General features: G+C 38.4%; 1 protein-coding gene across 10 annotated transcripts in view; it reads left to right on the top strand.

Moving 5' to 3' along the window:
* CHL1 (cell adhesion molecule L1 like) overlaps nt 1-26720 on the top strand; it is a 221787-nt gene that overhangs the window by 183323 nt on the left and 11744 nt on the right. For all 10 annotated transcript variants that reach the window (XM_043886547.1, XM_043886541.1, XM_043886546.1 and 7 more), the window contains 10 exons: nt 2272-2437; nt 8134-8258; nt 11642-11743; nt 11921-12118; nt 13493-13563; nt 18198-18420; nt 19667-19782; nt 20022-20226; nt 20437-20559; nt 25603-25782. In XM_043886547.1, the coding sequence (XP_043742482.1) occupies nt 2272-2437; nt 8134-8258; nt 11642-11743; nt 11921-12118; nt 13493-13563; nt 18198-18420; nt 19667-19782; nt 20022-20226; nt 20437-20559; nt 25603-25782 (1509 nt within the window). The remainder of the gene's footprint in view (nt 1-2271; nt 2438-8133; nt 8259-11641; nt 11744-11920; nt 12119-13492; nt 13564-18197; nt 18421-19666; nt 19783-20021; nt 20227-20436; nt 20560-25602; nt 25783-26720) is intronic.

The raw sequence follows: 26720 nt of genomic DNA, 5'->3' as shown, positions 1-26720 counted from the left end.
TTAATATACTGTACTGTTTCACTTTCTGACTTACTTCACTCTGTATAATAGGCTCCAGTTTCATCCACCTCAACACCTCAAATGTGTTCTATTTTCTAGCTGAGTAAGATTCCACTGTGTATATGTACAGCTTCCTTGAGATTTCCCTGGTGGTTCAGACGGTAAAGCGTCTGCCTACAATGCGGAAGACCTGGGTTCAATCCCTGAGTCGGGAAGATCTCCTGGAGAAGGAAATGGCACCCCACTCCAGTATCCTTGCCTAGAAAATCCCATGGATGGAGGAGCCTGGTAGGCTATAGTCCATGGGGCTGCAAAGAGTCAGACACGACTGAGCGACTTCACAGCTTCCTTATCCATTCATCTGCCGATGGACATCTAGGTTGCTTCCATGTCCTAGCTATTGTAAATGGTGCTGCAATGAACATTGGGGTTCAAGTGTCTCTTTAAATTATGGTTTCCTTGTTGTGTGTGCTCAGCAGTGGATTGCTGGGTCCTGTGTCAGTTCAATTTCTGTTTCTTATAAGGAATCTCCACACTGTTTTCCATAGTGGCTGTACCAGTTTGCATTCCCACCTACAGTGTAAGAGGGTTCCCTTTTCTCCACACCCTCTGCAGCATTTATGGTTTATAGACTTTTCGATGGTGGCCATTCTGACTGGCATGAGATGATACCTCATTGTGATTTTGATTTGCATTTCTCTAATAATGAATGATGTTGAGCATCTTTTCATGTGTTTATTAGCCATGAAAGTATGAGTTTTGGTCTCTTCCAATCTTGAGTTCTAATTATAGTTCAGTCCCTTACTAATTAGAAAATACTAGTATCATTACTTAATTTCATTTTAGCCTTTATCTTCTCTGTAAGGCAGAGATATTTTCATAGAATTGTTATAATTATAAAATGTCACAATGAATGTGAACTTCAGAGTCTTGTTAAACAAGTGCTTATCAAACAGTATTGGTTATCATTCAATAGATTTCTGACTTTCAAATTAGGAATAGGATGTTTAGTCATTTACTTGGAATTAATTCAGTTTGACAATCTCTTCAAATTTCATGCTTGGGATATCAAATAATTAATTTTACTAACACTTTCACATTTTAATCAGCTTTTTGAGTAACAAATAGATAGCAAATACTAGGGATTGATAGTGGAGTTGGAAGTCAGCTTCTGAGAGGCTTAGCAAGTACCACATTCTGGTAAAGTCTATCTGCCTTATTATGGTCCTTAAGAGTAAGGATTATACTTTTGAAACACTTATAATAAAACATTTTTCAGTGTAGCCCGGTACCAATGTTTGAGCTTTATAGTGTTGATATTACTAGTTTATTTTCAAAATGTGACTCACTGTAACTCATTCAACAAATACATATTGAGTACCTACTGTATACAGGCTCCCTTCTGGGTTCTGTGAACACTTGAGTGTAGTAACAAAGTAGACACAGCCTCTGCCTTCATGGGGCTTAGGTTCACATTCCACACCTTCATGGAGTTAGTTCATCTGTGCATAGGCTGCACCATTTAACCTCAGGTTTGAGCTGATAATAAGCATGGTAATAGGAAATTACTTGATTTTCCTCTTTTCTTTATGTTATTTTTATCACATATCCAGAAGCACTAGAAGGAGAACTTATATTATTTTCAACATCTAGATGCATTTCCTTCCTTGCTTTCTTCTTATTCCCTTTGTCTAGGAAGTAGAAAGGGATAGTGCTATTAATTAATACTTCCACTGAGGTGCCCTGGCCGGGATGGAACAAAATTAGTAATGATACGTGATGTTAAGAAATGACAGTGTGAGAACTAGTGCATGAAGATTTGACAGTAACTGTTGACCATTTTGGTTGATTAAATGACAGGCACTTGACAATAATCCCACTGCTGCCAACTTCCTGATAACTTAAGTCTTTCCCTGAGAGCTCAGTTGGTAAAGAATCCGCCTGCAATACGGGAGACCCTGGTTCAGTTCCTGGGTTGGGAAGATCTGCTAGAGAAGGGATAGGCTACCCACTCCAGTTTTCTTGGGCTTCCCTGTGGCTCAGTTGGTAAAGAATCTGCCTACAATGCGGGAGACCTGGGTTCGATCCCTGAGTTGGGAAGATCCCCTGGAGAAGGGAAAGGCTACCCACTCCAGTACTTCTGGCCTGGAGAATTCCATAGTCCATCGGGTCCCAAAGAGTTGGACACAACTGAGTGACTTTTACTTTCACTTTGACAGTAAAGTAAGCTGTTCTGTACTTCTGACTGGTATCTTTGTTTTATAAAAACAGATGCTACAAACCTTAGAGTTTCTCCTAAGAATCCTCGGGTCCCCAAATCACATACACTGGAATTACACTGTGAGAGCAAATGTGACTCACATCTGAAATACAGTTTGAAGTTGTCCTGGAGTAAAGATGGAGAAGCCTTCGAAATTAACGGCACCGAGGATGGCAGGTAGGTAAACCATTACCGTATCTCATGATATTGGCTTGGGATTAAACCTTGCGTTTGAAAGAAAAAATAGTGGTAAAAGTATTTACACTGCATTAAGATATAAAAACTGATTATTACATTTCAGTCTTTAAGGCAATATTTAAAAGGTCATATAATGTACTTCTTTCGCTTTGCCCTCAAACATCGGTCTTTTCATTTTTGCTAGCTGTTTTTCATATAATGTGTACCATCCTGTAAGTGCAGGAAACACGTATTCCTGTTATTTGAGGAATGCTTGTGCACGGGCTTGGGTGCTCACCAAGCCATGGCAAGACTGGAGGAGTTAGGCCTAAGGGCGCTGCTTCCTAAGCTCTGGGGTTCTCGGGGGTGTGGTACTGCGGCCGCAGTTCACACGGCCGACATCGCTGCTGCCGTCACTGCCCCCGCAGCCTGCTGGTGCTCCTGCTGAATCCAGCGCTGCCAGTTCGGACACGTGCCAGAGTCTGCTCCCGGGGCCCTGGGAGCTCAGACAGCGAGGAATCTGCCTGCGATGCAGGAGACCTGGGTTCCATCCCTGGGTCAGGAAGATTCCCCTGGAGAGGGGAATGGCAACCCACTGCAGTATTCTTGCCTGGAGAATTCCATGGACAGAGGAGTCTGATGGACTACAATCCATAGGGTCGCAAAGAGCAGGACACGGCTTGGTGGCTCACACAGCCCCAGAGGAGGAGACGGTGTCCTTTACCTTCTCCGTCCCAGTCTCACAGGAGTCTCTCTCGTGGGCAGAACCTAAATCATACCGTGAACCCTTCCCATTAGTTAGGTATGAACAAGTTCATTTTTGAGCCTTCCACTTTCTTTGTAGAGAATGTATAAAAATAGAGAAGAGAATATAGAATAATGTATGAATAAATGTTGACTAGTTCGAAACATTATTAAGTACATCAAAGAAAATATTATTTACTGAATACATATGCTGTCTTTTGAAAGCAGAGAACAATTCTTCTTTCTTTGGCGTTGTTGCTGAGTGAGGTATTAAACATTGACCATGTTTGAGCCAAGTCTCACCTGCAGGCTTATTTTGTTGTCCTTCATTCTGAATGTCTAAATCTGAAGATCCGTAGGCAGGACTTGCTTTTCTACACGAGGTGGTGGCAATGTCATTATTAAGAGCGTGGGCTCTGGAGCCCAGAGGCCTGGGTTGGAATCCCAGCGTTGTCACTTACTGGGTTTATGACCTTAGACAAGGTGCCTAACTTTTTCTGTATTTAAAAAATTTTTATTGAAGTAAAACTTTTACAGTGTTGTGTTATTTTCTGCTCTACAGCAAAGTGAATGAGCCAGCCGTATACATATATCCCGGTTTTTGTGTTTTTTTTGGATTTCCTTCCCATTAGGTCACAGAGCATTGAGTAGAGTCCCCTGTGCTCTATAGTAGGTCATCATTAGTTATCTGTTTTACACATAGTACTGTGTACACAGCAGCCCCAGTTTCCCAGTTCATCCCACCACCACCCCACCTTTGTATCCATACATTTGTTCTCGACATAATCTGTCTCCATTTCTGTTTTGCAGATAGGTTCATCTGTACCAACTTTTCCTATATTCCACATATATGTGTTAGTATTTCTGACTTACTTTACTCTGTATGAGAGTCTCTGGGTCCATCCACATCTCTGCAAATGGCACAGTTTCGTTCCTGTTCGTGGCTGAGTAATACTCCACTGTGAGTATGTGGTACATCTGCACCCATGCCTCTGTCGGTGAACAGTAAGCTTGCTTCCACGTCCTGGCTGTGGTAGATAGCGCTGCAGTGAACATTGGGGTTCATGGAATATCTTTTGGAATTATGCTTTTCTCTGGGTTGCCTAACTTTTCTGTGCCTTAGTTTTATATTCTGTAACATAGTTTAGTTCAAAAAGGTTTTTCAGGGTAAGTTCATCATAGGATTATCATGTATTAACACCGAGTACTTAGAATATACTCACTACTCAGTCCCATTTAGCTGTGACGATTCATTCTACTCATTTCTCCAGTCTTGTCTCCTTTCTGTTACCTGGCTGGTCACTTTGGGTATTTGTGGGTCTGCGTGCCACCTCTCTCTAAAGGTATTGATTGGTCTCAGCCTAGGTACTTAGTTTATCTTTCCTATGTATGTAATGTTTGTGGAAAGACAGCATACCTACTGCAGCCAGTTGTCAGGGACACAAAAGGAGAATAACGCTGACACCTAATAGGCCACACATTGCAGCAGAGATCTTTAACCTTTGGTTAGGTGTCCATTGATTTGTCAGCTGCTCAGATATCCCCAAATTCTCCCTCTTTTTTCACTACTAATTATCTGGGATCTTCCATATAATCTCTGGGTTATAGCTGAATAGGAAATTAGACTTACGGCTTGTTGGTGATGTTACCTGCATATTTAGGCCCTGAATCCAGACAATTCAAAGCAGCCTCTTTCTGTCTTTCTGTGACTCAGTTTTATAGCTTCTGCAGGATGCTGGCTTTGGCTGTCTGGTCACCGAAGTCATGCAGATATTCTGATTTTCTTTAAATACTGGGTAGGGGGAAGGACAGTAACCTTAACATAGAAGGGATATCTGGGGTGGGAAGTGCTGGGAGTGACTGTTGCTGGCTAGTCTTGACTGGGGCCAGAAGCAGGAGTGAAATTTTAGCAGGAAGTTGAGGTCACAGGTGTCCGCTAAATTTCTGTAGAACCATTAGTAGGCTCCTCTCTCTCGCCTTCTGCTGGGCTGCCATTTCATCACTAGGCTGGGAGCCAGAGCTTTTTACCTAGAAAGTGGTTAAATTTCTGATCCAAAGGCACATAGACGGGGGAAAAAAGAAGTGAAAATACCTGCTTCTCTTCCTTCCTGTCTCCTGTCACGTACAGGGGTGTGATGAGTGTTGAAAACTGCCACCCTGGGCCTTTATACCTGCCGGATGCCTCATGTTATCTTAGTGCCTCTCATCCTTGCTTTCTCTTGATTATCCTCACAGCAAACCTATTAGGAAGGCTGGAGTGATCTCAAGGGAGTTTCTGTGGATTTCTATCCTGCAGGTGGCTCTAGACAATACAATGTTGTTAACATCGAAAAATGAAATGGAAAATGGATGTGACATCAAACCATTTGTAAAATTTAGAATGTGCCTAACAAATGTAATGCGGACCATGATGACAGAGTGAAGGACTGTCCTGCAGGGGAGATTGGAGTGGGATTTGGGATGTGTCTATATGTCTGTGAACAGGAGGATGAGAGCGAAGAGGTGTCAGGAGCACAAGTGGGAAGGCTTTATCTTGGCATCACGGAAGGGGTACTTTTTCCCCTCAGAAATTGCAGCAAATGAATGGGGTAGAGCTTAGGGGTGGAAGATAAGGATTCAGAGCTATAAGGCATTAGATTAGGCAGAGATTATAAGGATAGAAGGGTCCCTTCCTAAGAAATGAAGAACTAAGGTAGTTTGTTCAAGCAGAAAGGCAGAAGGAATGGGAGTTGGGGACATTAAGAAATGTGATGAGTTATGAGCCAACAATGAATTGAATCAATTTGATTAATATTATTAGTAACACTCTCTGAGCACGTACTCAGCCAGGCTCTGTACACCAGTCATTTTGTGTGTTTTCCCTCATTTACTTCTCCTGAAGAGAAAGACAGTATTGCTATACCCATTTCTTAGATAACATGAATTAGGCTCCAAGTTTTGTTCAAGATTACACAGTCATAGTTGGAGCCTCAAACATAGGTCTCCAAAGAGAGAAGCATGCTTTCATGTTGCCTGGAGTGAAGTTTGGCTGCTACACAGACAGAATGGAGCAAGAAAACAATGGAGGTTAACATGGGTTGGGGACTAGCAAGCTAGATGTTTCAGATGAGGGAGGTGTGAGACACTGCAAGGAAGGTTGTCAAGGAAGATAATTAAACAGGTAAAAACAGGGGGAAAGACTAGGAGGGACAGAGATGAAGATGAAGCCAGAGAGCAGGTGCTATAGGTAGAGTAGAATCCATTTTTAAAATGTATAATATGCTTAACAAATGTAATGAAAGGGCTTCTTCAAGCAGAATACAGTTGACCTCTGATGGAAACATAAGAGAGACCTAAAGGGTTGTGTTCTTAAGCACTGAGAAATTGGAGCTATTTCTTATTTTTGCACAGCAGAGTGCATCCTTGCTAACACAAATAGTCAAATTTTGATGTGAGCGACTAGTCCCTAGGTATCTTGTTCAAATGCAGAGGCCCTTACCCTGTTCCCAGAAGTTCTGATTCAGAACCTGGACTGAGGCCAATGAATGGAATTTTAATAGCTTCCCTTGGTACATCATAGCTACCAAATTTCAAGAACCAGTGGGTCATTCTACCTTGATTAAAAAGAGGCACATTTCTGAGTTCTTAAAACACAGAGCATTACAGAAAAGCTGCCGTTTGTTTCTGGCCTGAAGCAGCCGCGCACCAGGGGATAAATCTTGGCAAGAAGATTGTAGGCTGGATTCCTGCTCCTCTGGGCCCTTGTGGATGTGCAGGGCTCAAACAGCCCTTCTGAAGAGGTTATTAAATCATATTTCTTCATCCAAGCAGCTAAACTTTGCAAGGTTGTAAAGGTATTTAATATTCGGATATTTGTACCGAATGGACACATAGCTAACATGAACTGAGAAACTGATTTATGTCAAAGCTTCTTCCTTAGAATTATAGTGAGTTTCTTGACTAGCAATACCAGGTAGTATCAAGTGGCAGATCGTTCAGTTATTGGCATAAAGCTAAGGGGCTGACTTTGTCTATAATCAAAGAGCAGAACCATATTTCACTTTACTACGGTTTTAAGTGGTTTCTTTTAACTCAGAATTTTCAACAGTTTATATGAGTTTTATATTAAAAAAACTATGTAAGATTTTCTCTACGTCTCCACAAGGAAGACCTTGTTTATTTCAACCAAATAACAAACTGCTGTGAACATATCTCAGATTTAATGGAACTTTATTTTTTAAAAAATCACTTGAATAATTAGGCTAATAATTCACAGGTATAGAATAAAAGGTATAATTTATTTAAAAAACCATGTAAGCTCAATTAAAAATTGGCAAATAATAAAAAAAAGCATCAAATAATTTCCAAAAAGAAGTCCTACTCTGCCATCTAGTGTTCAAATAAGTCAGTTTAATTTGTATCAGATCTTAATGTGCATTCTGTGTGGGAGGTGGAAGGATGGAGAAAAGAGAAAGTTGTCAAAGACAGATTACCACACTTCATCAGAGATATCCTGGCTCTGTAGAACTGAGGTGTCATTCAGGAATCCATCTTTGTAAGAAACATCCTAGTCGATCCTATGTAGGTGGTTTCCCAAACATGCATTAAGAATTATTCAAATTCTTAATTATTGTACAAATTCTGTATTATTGTACAGTCTTTAGACATACCAGGCAAGACAGTTTCATCACTGACCCATGAATCACAGATGGTTGGATTTCATAAATTAAAAACCAACAAACCTGATCCCTTTCATGACTTGTAGACATTTTTGTGTGTTTGAATTATGTTTTATCCCCAGTTTTCAACTATTGAATTCTCCAATAAAATGCATTATGTGACAGACTTTTTAAAAAAATTCTTCCTTGAAATATTTTCCATGGGGAATATTTCATTCATGGGAATGAAAGGATTACATTTCTTTTCTTTCTATTATTTTCATCCTCATCACAGACTCACTTTTTTCCTGGTAGGATAATTATTGATGGAGCTAATCTGACGATATCTAATGTCACCATGGAAGATGAAGGTATATACTCATGTTCCGCTCACACTGCTCTGGACAGCGTTGCTGATATGACGCAAGTAACTGTCCTTGGTAAGTGCACTAACTAATAGAGAAATCTTTGTTCATTTTTTTTTTCCCATTACTGATTAAATTCCACTGTTCTTGGCAATTAAGCCAATGATTATTTAAGCCTGTGCATGTTTGTTAGTTTAAATTTTTCAATTAGTTACCCTACTTTCAAATGCTTTTACCTCTTCTTATTCTAAAGAAGTTAATTAATGCTTAATTTCTTTTTTCTGCTTGGGTAATGTTGCCAGAAGCAGTGGGAGGTAGGTGATGCTATCAGCAGAAAGAAAACTGAAGTACGCTTGAGTTCCCCGGACCCTTGAACCGTACACAGACAAATGTGGCTGAGGGATAGAGGTGGGCCAGTGTGCAGAGGTCAGGGTGGGGTCCAGTGGTGATTAAACAGTGATCCTGATCTAAACCAGAGGCCGGACCAAGCTCAATTCCCAGGGCCCTATTCGAAAGGAGAGGGAGGGACTTGAAGGGTTCTTATGCAGAAAAAGTCTTCTGATTTTTTTTTAATAATAATAATGCTAATTAGAAAGAGATGTGCATGCCCCTTTGGTATAATCAGTGCAATTATGCTTGCAGTCATCCATGTTTGCAGCTCATAGACTGTTGGATAGCTCTCCTAGTTTCCCTTCTGGATTCAATCTCACCTGCTCTCTGAATCCAGAAAGCGATAGACATCCCTTACCCTCAGCTTTCATTTGCTTCAGCCAGTGGGGAGCCATGGCCGTAGACATGGTGGGTGGAGGGTGTGTTCTCCGGATACTCCCTCCCTGCTGGCTGGCTGTGTCCCTCTGCCATAGTCATCTATGCTCCAAGAGAGGCTTTGTCCACACAGCTCTCCCTGATGGAATTCTAGTAACTGCCCACTCCCCAGCCCCCACCCTTCACCCCGGATATTCTGCTTATGTCTTTTGAGTCTTTGGTTACAAACTCATTGAATTACCTTAAGTTGTGTGAACTGTTTACTTTCTGCTGGGAGCCTGACAAAGACATTTTAGTTTTCTCTTATTACTGTATTTCAGTGGGTACCACTTAGTTTTCCTTTAGCTTGCTGACAGTCCTTAAAAGTGGTTTGGTGAGAGAAGGAGAGAAAGTGTTAATCACTCAGTCGCATCCAACTCTTTGCGACCCCATAGACTGTAGCCTGCCAGGATCCTCTGTCCATGGAATTCTCCAGGCAAGAATACTGGAGTGGGTTGCCATTCCCTTCTCCAGGGGATCTTCGCAACCCAGGGATCAAGCCCACGTCTCCTGCATTGCAGGCAGGTTCTTTAGTGTCTTAAGCCACCAGGGAAGTATCTTAAATGCCTTGACCATGTGTCTAGATAAATCCTTACTATTAACAGGCATTTGTATCCTTAGCACTCTGGTCACTGGGATTCACAGGGAGGTTGCCTTCCATGGGTACAGAACGAGAGGAAAGTATTCAGTCCCTTTTGAGGTAGGCTGGTGGAAAATGAGTAAAGAGGCTGGATTTTTACGAGTGAAGCCAATGACCACCATGTTTCAAGTGAAGCAAATGACCACCTAAAAATCCCCCCAAATGTTAGGTTTTTACCTGTCAGATGATAGGTGGTATGGACTTGGTTCAAAAGAAACCTCTTTAGGAGATGTATTTCAGCTACTTCAGGCAACTAAAAGTAGAAAGTTTCAGTCCTTAGTAATCATTCCAGTAAGTGATTCACCAGATAAAATGGTTAAAATTCAGGTAAACTGGAGTTTGTCCCAAGTACCATTTTAAATGTCAATATCAGGATTCATGGGCTTTGCCCTCAAGTATTTTGAGCAATAGCAAGGAGATTGGCATCCCTACCACCTGATACATGCCATCTAAATTTTCTTGTGAAATTTGATATGCCAGTCTTGTAATTAGGCTGCCGTCTTCTAGAACTATTAAAGTTTGATAATTTTAAATAGTGGCTATATGTACTGTTTATTGATGAAACAATTGCCAAATGCTTTTGGAGTGAAAATAAAATAATAAATATTTAATGAGATGGGGGCATCCTCTTACCACTTCTTGGAGTTTATACCCTCATTTTTCAGGTCAGTCTCTGATTTTAAGAAGCATATCCCCATAACTGACAGTAACAAATGTCAAATCCATGTATAGTTTCTAAAAGACTCTTTTTCCTGGAAAATAGTATTTTAAAGCATATGGTCGACCCTTTTCAATCAGAAGTTACTTTCAAAAGCCTTGCCAGAAGCATCCTTCAAGAGCAACATTCTTTTAGGTCTCAATTGCAGTCCATCTATCGTAGTTCCATCTGATTCTCAGAAAGAGCAGATTTTAATGTCAGACAAAACAGGTTGCACTGGTTGTTTCAAGAAACTTGAGAAATAGTAGACTTAGTACATGCTGAAGAGAAGCTTAAGTTCTCTGAGTTCAGATATCCTCAAGCCTGTGGAGGAAATAAATTCTTATTTAGGGCTCTACAGTAAATTATCATTTAGGATTCTACAGGGGGAACGTAGTCACTGACCACATTTTAAAAAGAAACATGCTGTCTTCTGAAGTGAAAACAATGTTTGTCAGTATAAATTCCCAATAGTTGTTAAATACAGGGATAGTGCATGTTTTTTCCCACTTGGAGAAGAAAACTCACCTAAGGTGCCATTAGACATGACTTTGATTGTCTCCTCTGAAAAACTGTGTCCTTGAATTCACGAGAGAAGTGAAATCAAATTTTAGAAGTCAGGATCATTAGTGATACCAATTTTTTTTTTCTTTTCCTGTTCCTTTTAAGTTTAAAGTACCAGAAATTTCCATGTACTTTAACACGCTTAAAATTTGTCATTGCCTACTCAGGTTTCTAGTCTCTATCACAACATTTATGAGCTCAATATCTTCTTCCAATATAAATCCCTTTCCTACTCTTCTTTAGAACTCCAGGTATAATATACTGATAATTCATTGTTATAAATGAAAAATCCAAAGCCTACTGTAGAAAAGAAAGCCTAAATTCATGTTCTTATTTTCCTGTACTTATAGGACCTAAGTTTATCATTCTAATATGATAATTACATGCATGATTTAAGTGATAATACACTGTTTACTTAGTCCCAAAACATTTAACTGCAAGGCACTGGGGATGTAAAAGATGAATAAAGTATGGTCACTACTCTGGAAGATCTGTTTAGTCCCATACAAGAGATGAACCAAGCATACAAATAAGTGTATGAGTCACAGTAAAGGGAGGTAATACAGTTGGGAACAGATGTGGATGGACCTGCATTTGAAATAGAACCAGAAGGTCAGGTGAGATTTGGCAGGTCAGAGTGGAGGCAGGGGCAAGGAGGGGAAGCAGGGGATTGCAGCGTGCCTGAGTGAGGAAGTGGGATTGACAAGGCAATGATCTGCCTTCTCCTTACCTTGATTTTTCATTACTAATCAGATGTTCCGGATCCACCAGAAAACCTTCACTTGTCGGAGAGACAGAACAGAAGTGTTCGACTGACGTGGGAGGCTGGAGATGACCACAATAGCAATATCAGCGGTAGGGAAGACGGCGTAGCTGTGCCCTCCAGAGTTAAAATTAATATTGAAGCCACCGGTGCATGAGTGGATTATCCATAAAACATCCTTTGAAACATTTAATATTATATATAAACCTCAGCAGAACTTAAACATTCTCAGTCATTTCTAATGTGTTTTTCTGTGTTTCCACTGCCAGAGTATATTGTAGAATTTGAAGGAAACAAAGAGGAGCCTGGAAGGTGGGAAGAACTGACTCGAGTCCAAGGAAAGGAGACAACAGTCGTGCTCTCTTTGGCTCCATATGTGAGATACCAGTTCAGGGTCATAGCCATGAATGAAGTTGGGAGAAGCCAGCCTAGCCACCCATCAGGCCATCACGAAACACCCCCAGCAGGTATGGACGCTCACACCTCAAGTTTCTAACAAAATATTTTAGTTTGCCGCATCCTTGAGCATCTTTAAAAAAAAAAGGATTGATGACATGGTGTATGATTTTAGATTTCCTCCAGTAGAGACCTAACAACATGGAAAATAGTCAAAGGACATCTGTCTTATAAGTTGTATATAAATATTTGAGGTACATGAACAAGCATTATTCTGAGCAATTTCTGATAGCTAAGTATTATGTTAAAATCAGATACCATAAATAAGTTGTAAACTAAAGTTCAATATAAAAGTCAACTTTCTCTTTATTTTTCTCCTCATTTCAACTTTCTGAAGTAAAACTCTTGACATGTTATAGATAGTGCATTCAATTTTTATTGCATGTAATGCCATTTTATGCATTTATGCATTTTTGTATCTCAATAGATATCTAATATCTACCTAAAATGTCAAGATGCTTTAAAAAAATTTCTCAAGAACCAACATGCTGTAGTATATACAGAATTCAAATTCAAAATACAATCTTGTAAACATGAGCCTTATACAATGTTATAAACCAATAAAGCAAAATATTGATAGTGCTGTAATGATTTGTGTTACTGATTGGAAATGATTAACAATGTGGTAATAGCATGGTATTTTTTCCCTCTCTGTCTGAAATAAATATGCTAGGATATAATTCCCTTTGGGGGTTGAGAAAATATAAGCAGAGATAATAACTTAATCAGGTACTTGTATGATTTTAATATAAGTTCATCTTGGCACTAAACTCCATACTTAACCCTTCTTATAAAATAGATTCATCCGAATATATTTCATGAGGACATTACCTGCTGTTTCCTATTTGATGCCCCTAAAACTTATCTTTTGATATTAATATATGACCTTTAATTTTATTCACTTAGAGGCAAACATTCACGTCACATTTCTAATAATAATTCTAAAAAAGTAAAGCAGATTTAAAACTAAAATGTATATTTAAATAGTGTGTTTAGAATTTTAAGAGCAGGTTTAAAATGAAGACATTTTCAACTTTCTATTCTCCAATGAATAATAATCATATCACTCCATGAACATGATTTTACTCCTTTTATATATATATATATAATATATATATATATAAAAACGCTGCTTTCTGTGAGGTGAGATGTGTTGACTAACTATTGTGATCATTTCATAATATATATGTATAAATATTATATGTGAAATATATACATTCTAAAATCATTATATAAAAGTGCTATGAATCTTTTTACAAACTGGGCCAGATATAAACAAATATAATCAAAGTTATGTAAAAATCTGTTTTTTTATGGGCAGAGGGATGATATATCTATAGATCATACAATAGGGAAAAGTAATTTTCATATTTATACTTTTTCAGCTCCAGACAAGAATCCACAAAATATAAGAGTTCAAGCTTCTCAACCCAAGGAAATGATTATCAAATGGGAGGTAAGGATTCTTCATGTTATTTATTATCTTTGTGTTCTTTTTACTTTTTTTAGGTCCACATGCTAAGTATAATGATAGAACAATATCTTTTATTAATATGTTAATATATTGTAAAATAGAGTTTAACTATTGTAGATAATTTAAGAAAGTTTTTATAGGCTGATTTCATTATAATCCATCCCCCAAAGTTTATGATTCCTAATATTTTTATTACCAATATTCTTAATCCTCTCCCATTCAAAAAAAAATACTGAAAATCTTTCACTGTCTTTTGGTACATGGCCAATAAAGATTAAGCATATCAAAAGTATGACCCCTAAGAAACAGTCACCACTTACTAAGCACTATTAAGCATTCTGTGAACTCATATCAAATTCTGAGACCAATGTTGTCAAGAGAGCATCATTAATACTGTGTCTTAGATACAGAAACGGGTCCATGGATAGACTGGCCCATTACCATACAATTAGAAATCAACAAAATGATGATTTCCACATGAATATCTTTGAACTTCAAGCTCTACTCATTTTCTCTTTATATATATATATATATATAATTTGTTAAGAGTTACTAAAATAGACTTTCCTCTTTGAATTTTGCACAAAAGTTTGTATCTGCTCAGATTACACTAATTTTTTTTAATGCCATTTCTAAATTTCTTCTGTAACAGTGAAAAACTTTTTCTCTCCTCTGTTTTGACGTGTTTCATGAACAAGTATTTTAACTTACTTGAAAGTAGGTTACCATTTAGTGATTCTGAGTAATAACAGATTTCTGATATTGAAGTCACTGAATTTTACAAGCATTTTTTAATGTATGCTGGAATATATTAATTTATTTCCACAACTCATTCCAGATGTGATTTTTGGAAGAATTTTAGAATGTACAAAGTTTTGATTTCCTTTTTTCTTCATCATGGATTGATCTTATATGATAACATTGCCCATACCTACAAAATATGTAGTCAAAATTTTTATGTAAAACTAACCCTTTATTCCCATTTCAGTGAGAGTAAGCTTTGCAAACTTAAAATTTGAAAAATAATTGGCAATATACAGAAGTTAAATATAGTCAAGAATAGTATTATTTTCTTGAATATATGGCCACAAATAGCTACTACCACATTTAAAATTATGTTAGCATCTTATCCTTTTAGAGTATCTATTGTCTTTTAAGTTCCATAGAAATTTCTATTAGGTAGATGATATAACTGGATTAGATGACAATAATAGTGTATAATTATCAGGTCACTTCCTCAGAGAAGTGCACCATTTTCCACTAACATTAGTTCATTAATTGTCACGACTCCTCTGGGAGGGCTATAGTAGCTCCATGCTGTCAGCATTACGTTCAGTAAAGAGAAGCTGGGGCTACAGTTTTGTGATCTTACCCAGATGCATGCCCTGAGTCAGTGATGAAAAGAGGGCTGGGATCTGCAGTCCTTCCTACTGATCATTCTATTCATAAATCACTCTGCCCTCCCCCCCAGAGGTACACAAGACTAATTACTAGTGCTCTCTTCTTGGAAGAATGGGATTAAACTATGAAAGTGTTTACAGTTTGTCTTTGAAAAGTAAATGACACGTAATTTAGTAATTAACTGACCAGAGGAAGGAAATAGAGATTTGAAACTAAGCTGACAATTACCTTCATAATATATTCCATTGTGTTTCATGTCATTTTGAAATGTCAGAGGCCTAATAACTATAAGCATAACCAGTGAAGTTTAAGAACATTTACTCATCAGTTATTCTTTTGCATGAATTATCTTGTAAACTGGAGTTAAATGCCAGCTATTTCCCCAAGCTGACAAGCACACAGAATAAATTGATTACCAGATCCCCTCCAAAGATTGACTTACAAAATAATTCCTATCTACAAGATAATGATCAGAGAGGAGCAATTTGTCTTAAAAAAAAAAAAGGAAGAAAATGTTGATCTTTCACAAAAGGATTAAATAGGAACAGACTGATTGTCCCTAATTCTCTTTTGGTTTATGTTTTCTTTTTAGCATTAACTATGAATAAAAGTATTAGCAGGTCCTTGGTTTATATATGGCAGTCAAAAATAGTCTTTATTTTCCTGAATGTATAATCTAGTGGGAGGGACAGACAATAGGCAAATACAGGAGAAATAAAATAATATCATTATGAAACATTCAATGGAGAAAAATAATATACCAACTTTTATTTGTAACTTATTAGTGAATGTGCATTTATTCATTGATAGGTGAACCTTATTTTTACAGTCAAAATGGATGTCAGTTTTCTTATTTAACTCGTTTTATTGTATATACATTATGTTTATAAATTTGGCACATCAAATATTAAGGACTCACTTTTTTAAAAAGTGACATTAAATTTTAACTTAATGATGGAACTACTCTTTTTAGTTAACATTATTTTCTAAGATAATGATGAGTTTATACTTTATTCTTAAGTATAAATGTATTTATGTTACATTTGGACTTCAATAAAATAGCAAATATCTAATCTCACAGATTCCAGAAAATGATCAAAACAAACAAAAACCCATTTCATTAATGTTTGGGAAATAGCAACTTCTCAATTACCTGGTTATATGATCACAGCCAAGTGGTTTAAGCCCTGTAAAGGATGTAGGACTTATTATTTCTACTACAATTGTAATCAGAAAACCACCAGCTTTAAAATGAATTTAGGCAGTACAAAAAATCTGTCCAGTTTCTAGATCAGTCAGTATAACCTTGCTTTGTTCATAGATCTCTTTGAAAATACAATAGAAGTACAGTTTTGTTCTAAGAAATTATACATAGAAAGTTTTACTAGCAGTTCCATGGGTTTTCAGATCCTTTGAAGGGCATCCACAGACCCCATCTAGAGATGCCTAGACACCAAATTAAGAACCTGTTTTATAGAGATCCTTTCTTACGAGCAGCTGCGTGAGGGAAGGAATGCTGGAGATCTTCCCCCGCTCCCCACCCACACCCCTGGCTACTACGGTTTGTTATCTTTGTTTGGGATCTATTTGTGAATTTGTTGAGGTTTTGTTGTCCACTGTCTGAAAGCCAAATACGAGGTATTCCTGCAGTTTCTTTGGGAGTCTAGGCACCAAGGAGGCTGGCGATTTAGGTAAGATTGTTTCTTAACAGTGTTACCTAGGGTGGCACAGTGTGTTTTAAAATTTTTCAGAGAGCTTTATCAAATGCAACAATTTTTCTCGAAGCAAAACATGCGTAAACTGAATAATAGTATTTGTACATACTTATTGTCAGTTGGGACTGAAGGTAATTGTAATTCCAGATTGTAGAATGGAACTAAAAGCTTCTGACCTGACTGACTTATCTGGTCAGTGTGACAGCCTCTGGTACGTTTATCTATATGAGAGTAGGAAATATCTTGGGGCAAAAGTTTGAAAGCAAAATATAAACAATGGCTGTGAAAATCTCAGAAAGCTTTTGATTTCATATTTTTTCCTCTTACAGAACTTAACTATTAACCCTAGAATAAGCACCAGACTTGAAATTATTTTGCCGATATACTACTCTTCTTTCAATTTTATTCCATCCAATTCCTCTATTAAGTACTGATAAATTAATCTGAGTCAAGAAGTATTGCAAATTCTATAAAAACATTACATATGGTATGGTTATTGAACCACTTGCATATACAGGCAAAATTATTAGTTATACAAGTGACCCTTATAAATCTATGGCTAAAATCAAATTTTTATGTATTGTATATAATTCATTTAAATGCATATTCCCATTTTTGTGATATTATGTAGATGGTTTAAATCACATTAATGTTTTTTAATTAAAGTATTTAATTAAAAGCTAGAGTGGAAATAACCAATCTCTTATTTGAGAAATTCCTCCAGTAAATATTTCTATACAGCAAAATAAACTGGAGGATGGGAGCACTTTCTGGTAAAAGAGAAAGAAACAGAATGGGCAAGGAGCTGGGAACTACTGTATCGTAAAGAGGAGCTGTATCTTCTGGGTACTAGTGCATGCAAATACATATTATCCAAAAAGATTTACTTGCTCTCTGTCTTCTCTTGGAAGGAAGATGGGGGATAATGGATGGAGTCAGATGGAAAGAGTTTTGACTGAAAAGCCATGAAAAAAATCCCATTTATATTAAGGGATCCTGGAGTAGGAAATGGCAACCCAGTCTGGTATTCTTGCCTGGAGAACTCCATGGACAGAGGAGCCTGGCGGGCTGCAGTCCCTGGGGTTGCAAAGAGCGACCAACACTATACTTAGGGAACTCATAGCCATGGCCTTTTCATTTCTGCCAGTTCTTTAGGAATGAAAGAAATAGAATATGGAAGAAAGTGTCAAGAAAAGCTAAAACCCTCTATGAAATTTCTTAGTAAGTTCTTTCATATATGAACAGTTAGAATTAACCACAAGGGCATACTCCAGACATCTAAATTGTGGGATTCTTTCTACTTGGGGAGGGGATGGAGAAACTCTAAAGCTTAAATGAACAGAATGACAAAACTTTTCACAAGCATTTCCAAACCAAAGAGGGGGATTAAAGATCTCCCCCAAAATGATCCCTTTATTGCCACATTTCTTGTGCCACTTAGGGTGGCTTCTCTGCCCCCTGACTCAGCATATCTGTGATCAAGCCAACCTTCTGTTTTAGCCTCTGAAAGCCATGGAGCAGAATGGACCCGGACTGGAGTATAGGGTGACCTGGAAGCCGCAGGGAGCCCCGGTGGAGTGGGAGGAAGAGACAGTCACCAACCACACCCTGCGGGTGATGACACCTGCTGTCTACGCGCCATACGATGTCCAGGTCCAAGCCATCAATCACCTGGGCTCTGGCCCAGAGCCACAGTCAGTGATTCTCTATTCTGGAGAAGACTGTAAGTGATGCACCCGACACCCCACCACTTCTAGAATAGCTTCTCTCAAGTAGACTGCACCCTTGTCGAGGAGCATTTTTGAGCAAGTACTGCATGCAAAGAGGCTGTACTTACAGTGGGAGATAAAAAGAAATTGGACACATGGGTTCTACTTTAGAGCTGACTGCAGGAGAGTTGTCAGGATGGTGGTGAGGAAGAACATTGAAAGGTTTAATTTTATTCAGTTTCCCCCAAAAATGCTACTTCCATAATGAACATCGAAGACCTGGAACCATCAGTGCACACAGGTGCCCAATCAGACGTGCCCTTACTTGTCAAGGACCTCCTAACAGCTGCCTGCTGCCACACCTGGCCTCAAGGCTGGAGCCTTCCTAAGGAAGGTGAGGTGCAGGCCCAGATTTCATATAGAATCACTCACATGCAGAATTTTGAGGTACTAATGACATGATTTTATTATTAGATATTTATACCCTAAGAACTGCTGCAAATAAATTTCTGGAAAAAGGAAAGACGCTGCATTGCAAATAACTAGATAGTAGGCATTATTCTCATTGTTCTTACAGTATCCAAAGTAATATTTTGATCCAAGAAGAGAAGAAGGGCAGGAATGTGAAACGACTAGCTCCTTATTTACCTGCCACCTGTGTCCTCACTACTCAGGTCTCCTCACTGGGAATTGATACATTAGCCTTGACTGTGGTGGGTTTGGTTTACTTCTCTGTAGTTAGCTCCCCTGAAGAATGGGGATGATGATAATACCATTTCATGGGACTGTTGTAAGGATTATGTGAGCCAGTCCAGGATAGGCTCTCAGAACAGTGTCTGACACACAGAATATGCTCAATTAATGTTGAACATTAATATGCTCAATTAATGTTATTCATGTTCATCAAACTCCCAAGTCATTTGAGTTATAATATTAGTCTAGTTAACATGTTTCCAAGGCAAGGTGCCCACGGACGATTTCATTGTCTACTGTTTTCAGTTACATTGCTCACACCATATCCATCAGGACAGGGGTTTTTCTGTGTGGTACAGGCCCTCCTCTTCTCTAGAAACCTATTAATATTGGGGCCCTGAAACTCTTCTGTAATGAGAAACTCTCTTCATTCCATTTGAAATTGATTTGAGAAAAGTGCTTTCCGCAGATTAAAAAAAAAAAAAAATGAAGGATCACCTTTAGAAAAGGATCCTAATAATCGTGTTTGGATGATTTGAAAGCTAATCCTTCTTATGTGCCCAACAGATCCTGATACAGCTCCAGTGATCCAAGGGGTGGATGTTATAAACAGCACATTAGTTAAAGTCACCTGGTCAACAGTTCCAAAGGAAAGAGTACACGGACACCTGAAAGGATATCAGGTTTTTATCATAGCTTTCCTGCTTCTTATTGTCAAATTAGTATATTTCCTGCAAATAAGAACTGATTTCAGAAGCTGAAAGAGAAATCTGCTACCACTGGTGATGCGCTGTGGTTCAGTCCCTAAGTCGTGTCCAGCTCTTCGCTATCCCATGGACTACAGCACGCCAGGCTTCTCTGTCCTTCACATTCGTGTCCATTGAGTCGGTGATATGTTAAAGGGTTCCTATTCTCATTGCAGGTAAACTGGTGGAAGACAAAAAGCCTGTTGGATGGAAGGGCACATCCCAAAGAAGTAAACATTCTGAGATTTTCAGGACAAAGAAACTATGGAATGGTTCCTTCTCTGGATGCCTTTAGCGAATTTCACTTAACAGTCTTAGCCTATAATTCCAAAGGAGCTGGTCCAGAGAGTGAGCCTTTTATATTTCAAACACCAGAAGGAGGTAAGACAGTTTAGGATTAATATCTAGTTTAGAAACAACAATTTAAAATAACAAAATCCCAATGGTCAAAACATTTCCTTCCTTATTAGAAGTTAAGTTGTACAGATGTCATATGAGTTAGCGCTTCAATTTAATAAAAAGAAAAAAAACTATAATTTTTTAAAGAAATTGACTGATTGGAGTATCTATTGTTGGTTTCATGTTTTCCAGTACCTGAACAACCAACTTTTCTCAAAGTCATCAAAGTTGATAAAGACACTGCCACTTTGTCCTGGGGGCTACCCAAGAAATTGAATGGAAATTTAACTGGATATCTATTGCAGTACCAGATAAGTGAGTACATATTTGAATTAGATTCGCCTATTAATGTTTCTTTCTTTTTTTTTGGTTGAGTATTTGGTTTCCCATGCTGAGAATCTAATTCATGGTTTGTAGGCTGGCATACTTACTTATAGCACAGGGGTTTGTAAACTGGCTTGCAGATCAAATTGAGCCTGCTGCCTGTTCTTACAAGTTTTATTGGAACATGGCCATGCCCACTAACTTATATTTGTCTATAGCTGCAGTGGCAGAGCTGAGTAGTTGCAAAAGAGATCACATAGCCCATGAAGGCTAACATATTTACAATCTAGTCCTTAATAGAAAGGTTTGCCAATTCTTGTTTTGAGGGGAAAAAAGTAGTAAGTTAATAGATACCAGAAAATATGCATTTTAACATGTGTATAGGTATTCCCAGGTGGCTCAGTGATAATGCAGGAGACGTAGGAGACATGAGTTTGATCCCTGGGTTGGGTAGATCCCCTGGAGAAGGAATTGGCAACCCACTCTAGTATTATTGCCTGGAGAATCCTATGGACAGAGGAGCATGGCGGGCTTTAGTCCATAGGATCATAAAGTGTCAGAAACGATCGAGCACGCACACACCCATCTATCTAAGATACGGTGAGAATTAGGAAATATGCAAAGAAAAAAGTCAGTAAATGATATAGTGGATAGAGAATAGGTTGGTGGTGGTGGTGGGTGGCCCCAGACTTGGAAGTTGGGGAGGGGTAGGAGAAATGGGTGAATAGTTTGTTTCTATTTTTAGTTTAGGTAAATTAAATGTAAAAATTGTAAACAGAAAAAGAAATGATGTAGTGGAGATTCAGAGCACAGTAACTTCTACCCTACCCTGCCTCTTCTGTCTCTGAGGCATGTTTCCGGTCTCAACTCTGCATATAGTTGTGTTTGTGGAATCCCCCTCCTGTAGCCCACTGCTAGCACGTCACATTTGGACCACCTACAGGCTCTCCCCATGTGCTGCTGTGCCATGAAGTTAAAAACAACATGTTTAGATGAAAGCGGATTATTTCAATCATAGCACATCCCACCTGTTACAGTCTTCAAATCTAAGTATCAGCTCAACATGGAGATTAGGGGACTGAGCTCATAGGACAATGTTAAACTTCGAAGGCATGAATTCCTAAACAGCAGAAACAGCAGGTCTATGGAAGCCCAGTCTACACTGCTTGCATAGGTCAACTGGATCATAACCCTGAACTACCATGAATCCCTTCCAGGCTTGCAGCAGTTCGGGTCAGGTATCAGCTTGAGCTTCTGTTCTGCTTTGAGGACCTACGATTAAACAGGCACAGGCATAACCCTAATAGAGGCAGCGGTTTGGCATTTTTGAGTATTGGCTAGTTAGCAGGATCAGTAAAAATTAAGTACTCTCCCTTCATTTTTCATGAAAACAGGAAGTTTATGAGGTATGTACCATCACTACTTTATGGATGAGAAGTATATAGGATTCACTTACAAAGAGCCATGCAGTAAAACAAGTGTTACGAAAAGATTGAAACCCAGCTCAGCCATTCCAGATGCTGAGCTCTTGAAAGTGAAAGTTGCTCAGTCATGTTGTCTGATTCTTTGCAACCCCATGGAATGGTCCATGGAATTCTCCAGGTCAGAATAAGGAGTGAGTAGCTATTTCCTTCACCATGGGATCTCCCCAACCCAGGGATCAAACCCTGGTCTCCCATATTGCAGGCAGATTCTTTACCAGCTAAGCTGCCAGGGAAGACTTTAAGTCTCTTAATTCCATGAACTGGATTTCAAACATGTAGGAAGCACTGAAGAAACATTTGAGAACTATTCAATGTCAACTTTATTTGTTAAAGATAGATCTTATCTTAATTCTAATAATAGAAAACCTGAATATTAAATTCCTACCTTCATGTTGAACTGTATATAATATCTAAACTTATTTTAAAAACAAGTGCTTAGAATATATAGAGAAAAAGCTGAAATATTAACAATAGCTGTGGTTACTGTACTACTTGATATGGAGACTTTTAATAAAATAACGACTTTATACTTACTTCAGTTCAGTTGCATCCAACTCTTTGCAACCTGATGTACTGCAGCATGCCAGACCTCCCTGTCCATCACCAACTCCCGGAGTTTACTCAAACTCATGTCCATTGAATCGGCGATACCATCCAGCCATCTCATCCTCTGTCATCCCCTTCTCTTCCCACCTTGAATATTTCCCATCGTCAGGGTCTTTTCCAATGAGTCAGCTCTTTGCATCAGGTGGCCAAAGTATTGGAGTTTCAGCTTCAGCATCAGTCATTCCAATGAACACCCAGGACTGATCTCCTTTAGGATGGACTGGTTGGATCTTCTTGCAGTCCAAGGGAATCTTAGGAGTCTTCTCCAACACCAAAGTTCAAAAGCATCAATTCTTTGGTGCTCAGCTTTCTTTATAGTCTTACTCTCACATCCATACAGGACTACTAGATAAAACATAGCCTTGACTAGATGGACCTTTGTTGGCAAAGTGATGTCTCTGCTTTTTAATATGCAGTCTAGGTTGGTCATAGCTTTTTTTTCCAGGGAGCAGGTGTCTTTTAATTTCATGACTTCAGTCACCATCTGCAGTGATTTTGGAGCCAAAAAAATAAAGTCTGTCACTGTTTTCACTGTTTCCCCATCTATTTGCCATGAAGTGATGGGACCAGATGCCATGATCTTAGTTTTCTAAATGTTGAGCTTTAAGCCAACATTTCCCTCTACTCTCTCATTTTCATCAAGAGGCTTTTTAGTTTCTCTTCACTTTCTGCTATAAGGGTGGTGTCATCTGCATATCTGAGGTTATTGATATTACTCCCGGCAATCTTGATTCCAGTTTGTGCTTCATCCAGCCCAGCATTTCTCATGATGTACTCTGCAAATAAGTTAAATAAGCAGGGTGACAATATATAGCCTTGACATACTCTTTTCCTGATTTGGAACCAGTCTGTTGTTCCATGTCAGTTCTAACTGTTGCTTTCTGAGCTGCATACAGATTCCTCAACGGGCAGGTCAGGTGGTCTGGTATTCCCATCTCTTTCAGAATTTTCCACAGTTTGTTGTGGTCCATACAGTCAAAGGCTTTGGCATAGTCAATAAAGGAGAAGTAGATATTTTTCTGGAACTCTCTTGCTTTTTCGATGATCCTATGGATGTTGGCAATTTGATCTCTGATTTGTCTGCCTTTTCTAAACCCAGCTTGAACATCTGGAAGTTCACAGTTCACATACTGTTGAAGTCTGGCTTGGAGAATTTTAAGCATTACGTAATTAGCATGTGAGATGAGTGCAATTGTGTGGTAGTTTGAGCATTCTTTGGTAGTCTTTGGATTGGAATGAAAACTGACCTTTTCCAGTCCTGGGCCCACTACTGAATTTTCCAAAGTTGCTGGCATATTGAGTGCAGCATTTTCACAGCATCATCTTTTAGGATTTGAAATAGCTCAACAGGAATTCCATCACCTCCACTAGCTTTGTTCATAGTGATGCTTCCTAAGGCCCACTTGACTTCGCATTCCAGGATGTCTGGCTCTAGGTGAGTGAGCACACCATTGCAATTATATTTGTGAAGATATTTTTGTGAAGATATATATTGTGAAGATATTTTTTGTATAGCTCTTCTGTGTATTCTTGCCACCTATTCTTAATATCTTCTGCTTCTGTTAGATCCATACCATTTCTGTCCTTTATTGCACCCATCTTGGCATGAAATGTTCCGTTGGTATCTCTAATTTTCTTGAAGAGATCTCTAGACTTATATCTATACTTATTTAGCTATCTATTAAGTGATTGAAATATTCTTAGATGGCTTATCTATTTTTGTGGCTATCTGTTCTAAATAGTTGTTAAGTGTGTATCTGAGAGCTCTCTATGTACTTTGCTGAATTCTTACATTGATTGTGGTAGTTTTTCAATTGACTTGGTGGTATTTACAGGAGTGCTCTCAAGTAACCTACCAAGAGTGATTATTTTACTTCTTTCCTTATGTTTGGATTTGTAATTTTTCATTTCCATTTATCTGATTGCATTGTATCTACAATGAAGGCATTTTTAAGTTAAAGAGTAAATATTTTTTTATGGTCTCTTGGACCAAGTTTGAAGAGTGTTTATTCTAGCCCTTTTCTTACCACTAATGGTTGTGCAATCTTGAACATACCATTTCATCTCGGATTATTCTGTTGGTAGTCTTATAGCACTTTGTGATCTTGCTTGAATATCAAGATCTTGCTTGTGCTGCAGGTTCTTTGAAAGGCACTATCTAAATCTTATTTTTCCATACAGCACTTTACATAGTGCTAAGTATACAGTAGACATTTTAAAATACATTAATATATCAGTTTCTTGAGTCTTTATATCAGTACTTGTTCAGTGCTACATATTAAACCAGAAACTATAGAAGACTCCAGTAAATCACTGTTCAAATTTTTACAATAAAACTTTAAAAAGTACTTAGCTCAGATGGTAGAGAATCTGCCTGCAATGTAGGAGATCTGGGTTCTATCCCTGAGTCGGGAAGATCCTCTGAAGAAGGAAATGGCAGCAACCCACTCCAGTATTCTTGCCTGGGACATCCCATGGGCAGAGTAGTCTGGCGGGCTAAACTTCACGGGGTCACAAACAGTTGGACATGACTAAGCAACTAACACACACACACACACACCTGTCAAGGATACAATGAAAATATATCAGTGGGGGGAAGCTCATCATTGTTAATAGGTATGGTAAAGCTGGAATGGTTGTCCGGTGTAGCATAGTGATTAAGAGCATGGGCTTTGGAGTTAAAAGGCTGTGGTTTAGATTCAAATCCTCGTTTGCCAGTTAGTGGCTCTAGATCTAGGCAGTGTGTTTATTCTTGCCAGATCTTAAATTACCCATGGATAATATGTCATAATAATTGTATCTACCTCATAGAATTGAGTTGACAACTATGAATAATTAAGACGGCAGGCCACAAGCATAAATAGAAGCAGAAATAGGCATAACGTAACTTGAATTGTTAAGACTACAAAATCTGAGATGTTGATATGCATGTTTCTTTCTTCAGTCAATGACACTGATGAAATTGGAGAGCTAAATGATATCAACATTACAACTCCATCAAAGCCCAGCTGGCGTCTTTTGAACCTCAGTGCAACCACCAAGTACAAATTCTACCTGAGGGCTTGCACGTCAAAGGGCTGTGGGAAGCCAGTCACTGAGGAGACGGCTACATTAGGAGAAGCCAGTAAGTACAGGAGGTTTATACATGCTGCGTTTTAAACTGCTCTGAAAGGAAGGTGCCATGGTAGTCACTATAAATCAGAAATGATTGTGCTCTCAATCTCTCTGACCTTCTGTTTTCCACCGATGTACAGAATTTATTTTTCTTGTTTCTAAAGTTCACATTGACTCAATTTATAGATTTCTGCACAATAGTAATCAAACTATAGCTTCAGTGTATACAAGGTCAGGAACTATAATTTTAATTAAACTAGGGGGCTATAAGGTCACAAAGTAAATCATAAGGTTAGTAGAGCAGGTATTTTTCTTTTGGAAATGTTTCCACCCAGAAAAATGTTTCCCTCTTGCACTGGTAGACATTTTGCAACACTGATCTAACACATTTCACCTCCATGTCATGACTCATCTATACAATGATTCATATATCAATTTTATTTTACTGTCTACTGGATGATGCCAAGTAATTAGCATGAAAATGGCTCATAACTTTATGGTTTCATTTGTATAGTTTGCCTAATTCAATTTCACTTTTCTATTTTTTTTTTTTCCAACTCAGGCCATTTCCCTTCCAAAATTATATCTCCAATTATGATTTTAGAAGTATTTTTACTAAGCTTTCTATGTTATCAATGGGGCATTAGGAGAGAAAATAAGAAGGTAAAACAAGAAAGGGAAGTGGATTGGGGGAAAGGATATACACACTTTTAAGCTTAAAAAAAGAGGGCCTTGCATAGAGTTCAAGTTGATGAGACCTAGAGGGGTACTGGAGACAGGCCAAAGGAAATGGGACAGAGCAGGAAGGGAAATATAAACAAGTCATTTATGTATCATGTACTATGCATCCACTGTTCTGGATGCTTTACCAAATTTTAGATTAAATGAAAGGTAGAATCCATGGGAAAAAGGCAAAAATAGTAATGAAGAAACTTGAACTATCATTTA

This window comes from Cervus elaphus, chromosome 24 (genome assembly GCF_910594005.1).
Source record: "Cervus elaphus chromosome 24, mCerEla1.1, whole genome shotgun sequence".
NCBI classification, from domain to species: Eukaryota; Metazoa; Chordata; class Mammalia; order Artiodactyla; family Cervidae; genus Cervus; species Cervus elaphus.
The sequence above is the reverse complement of the archived record's forward strand: the minus strand, read 5'-3'. Positions and strand labels throughout refer to the sequence as shown.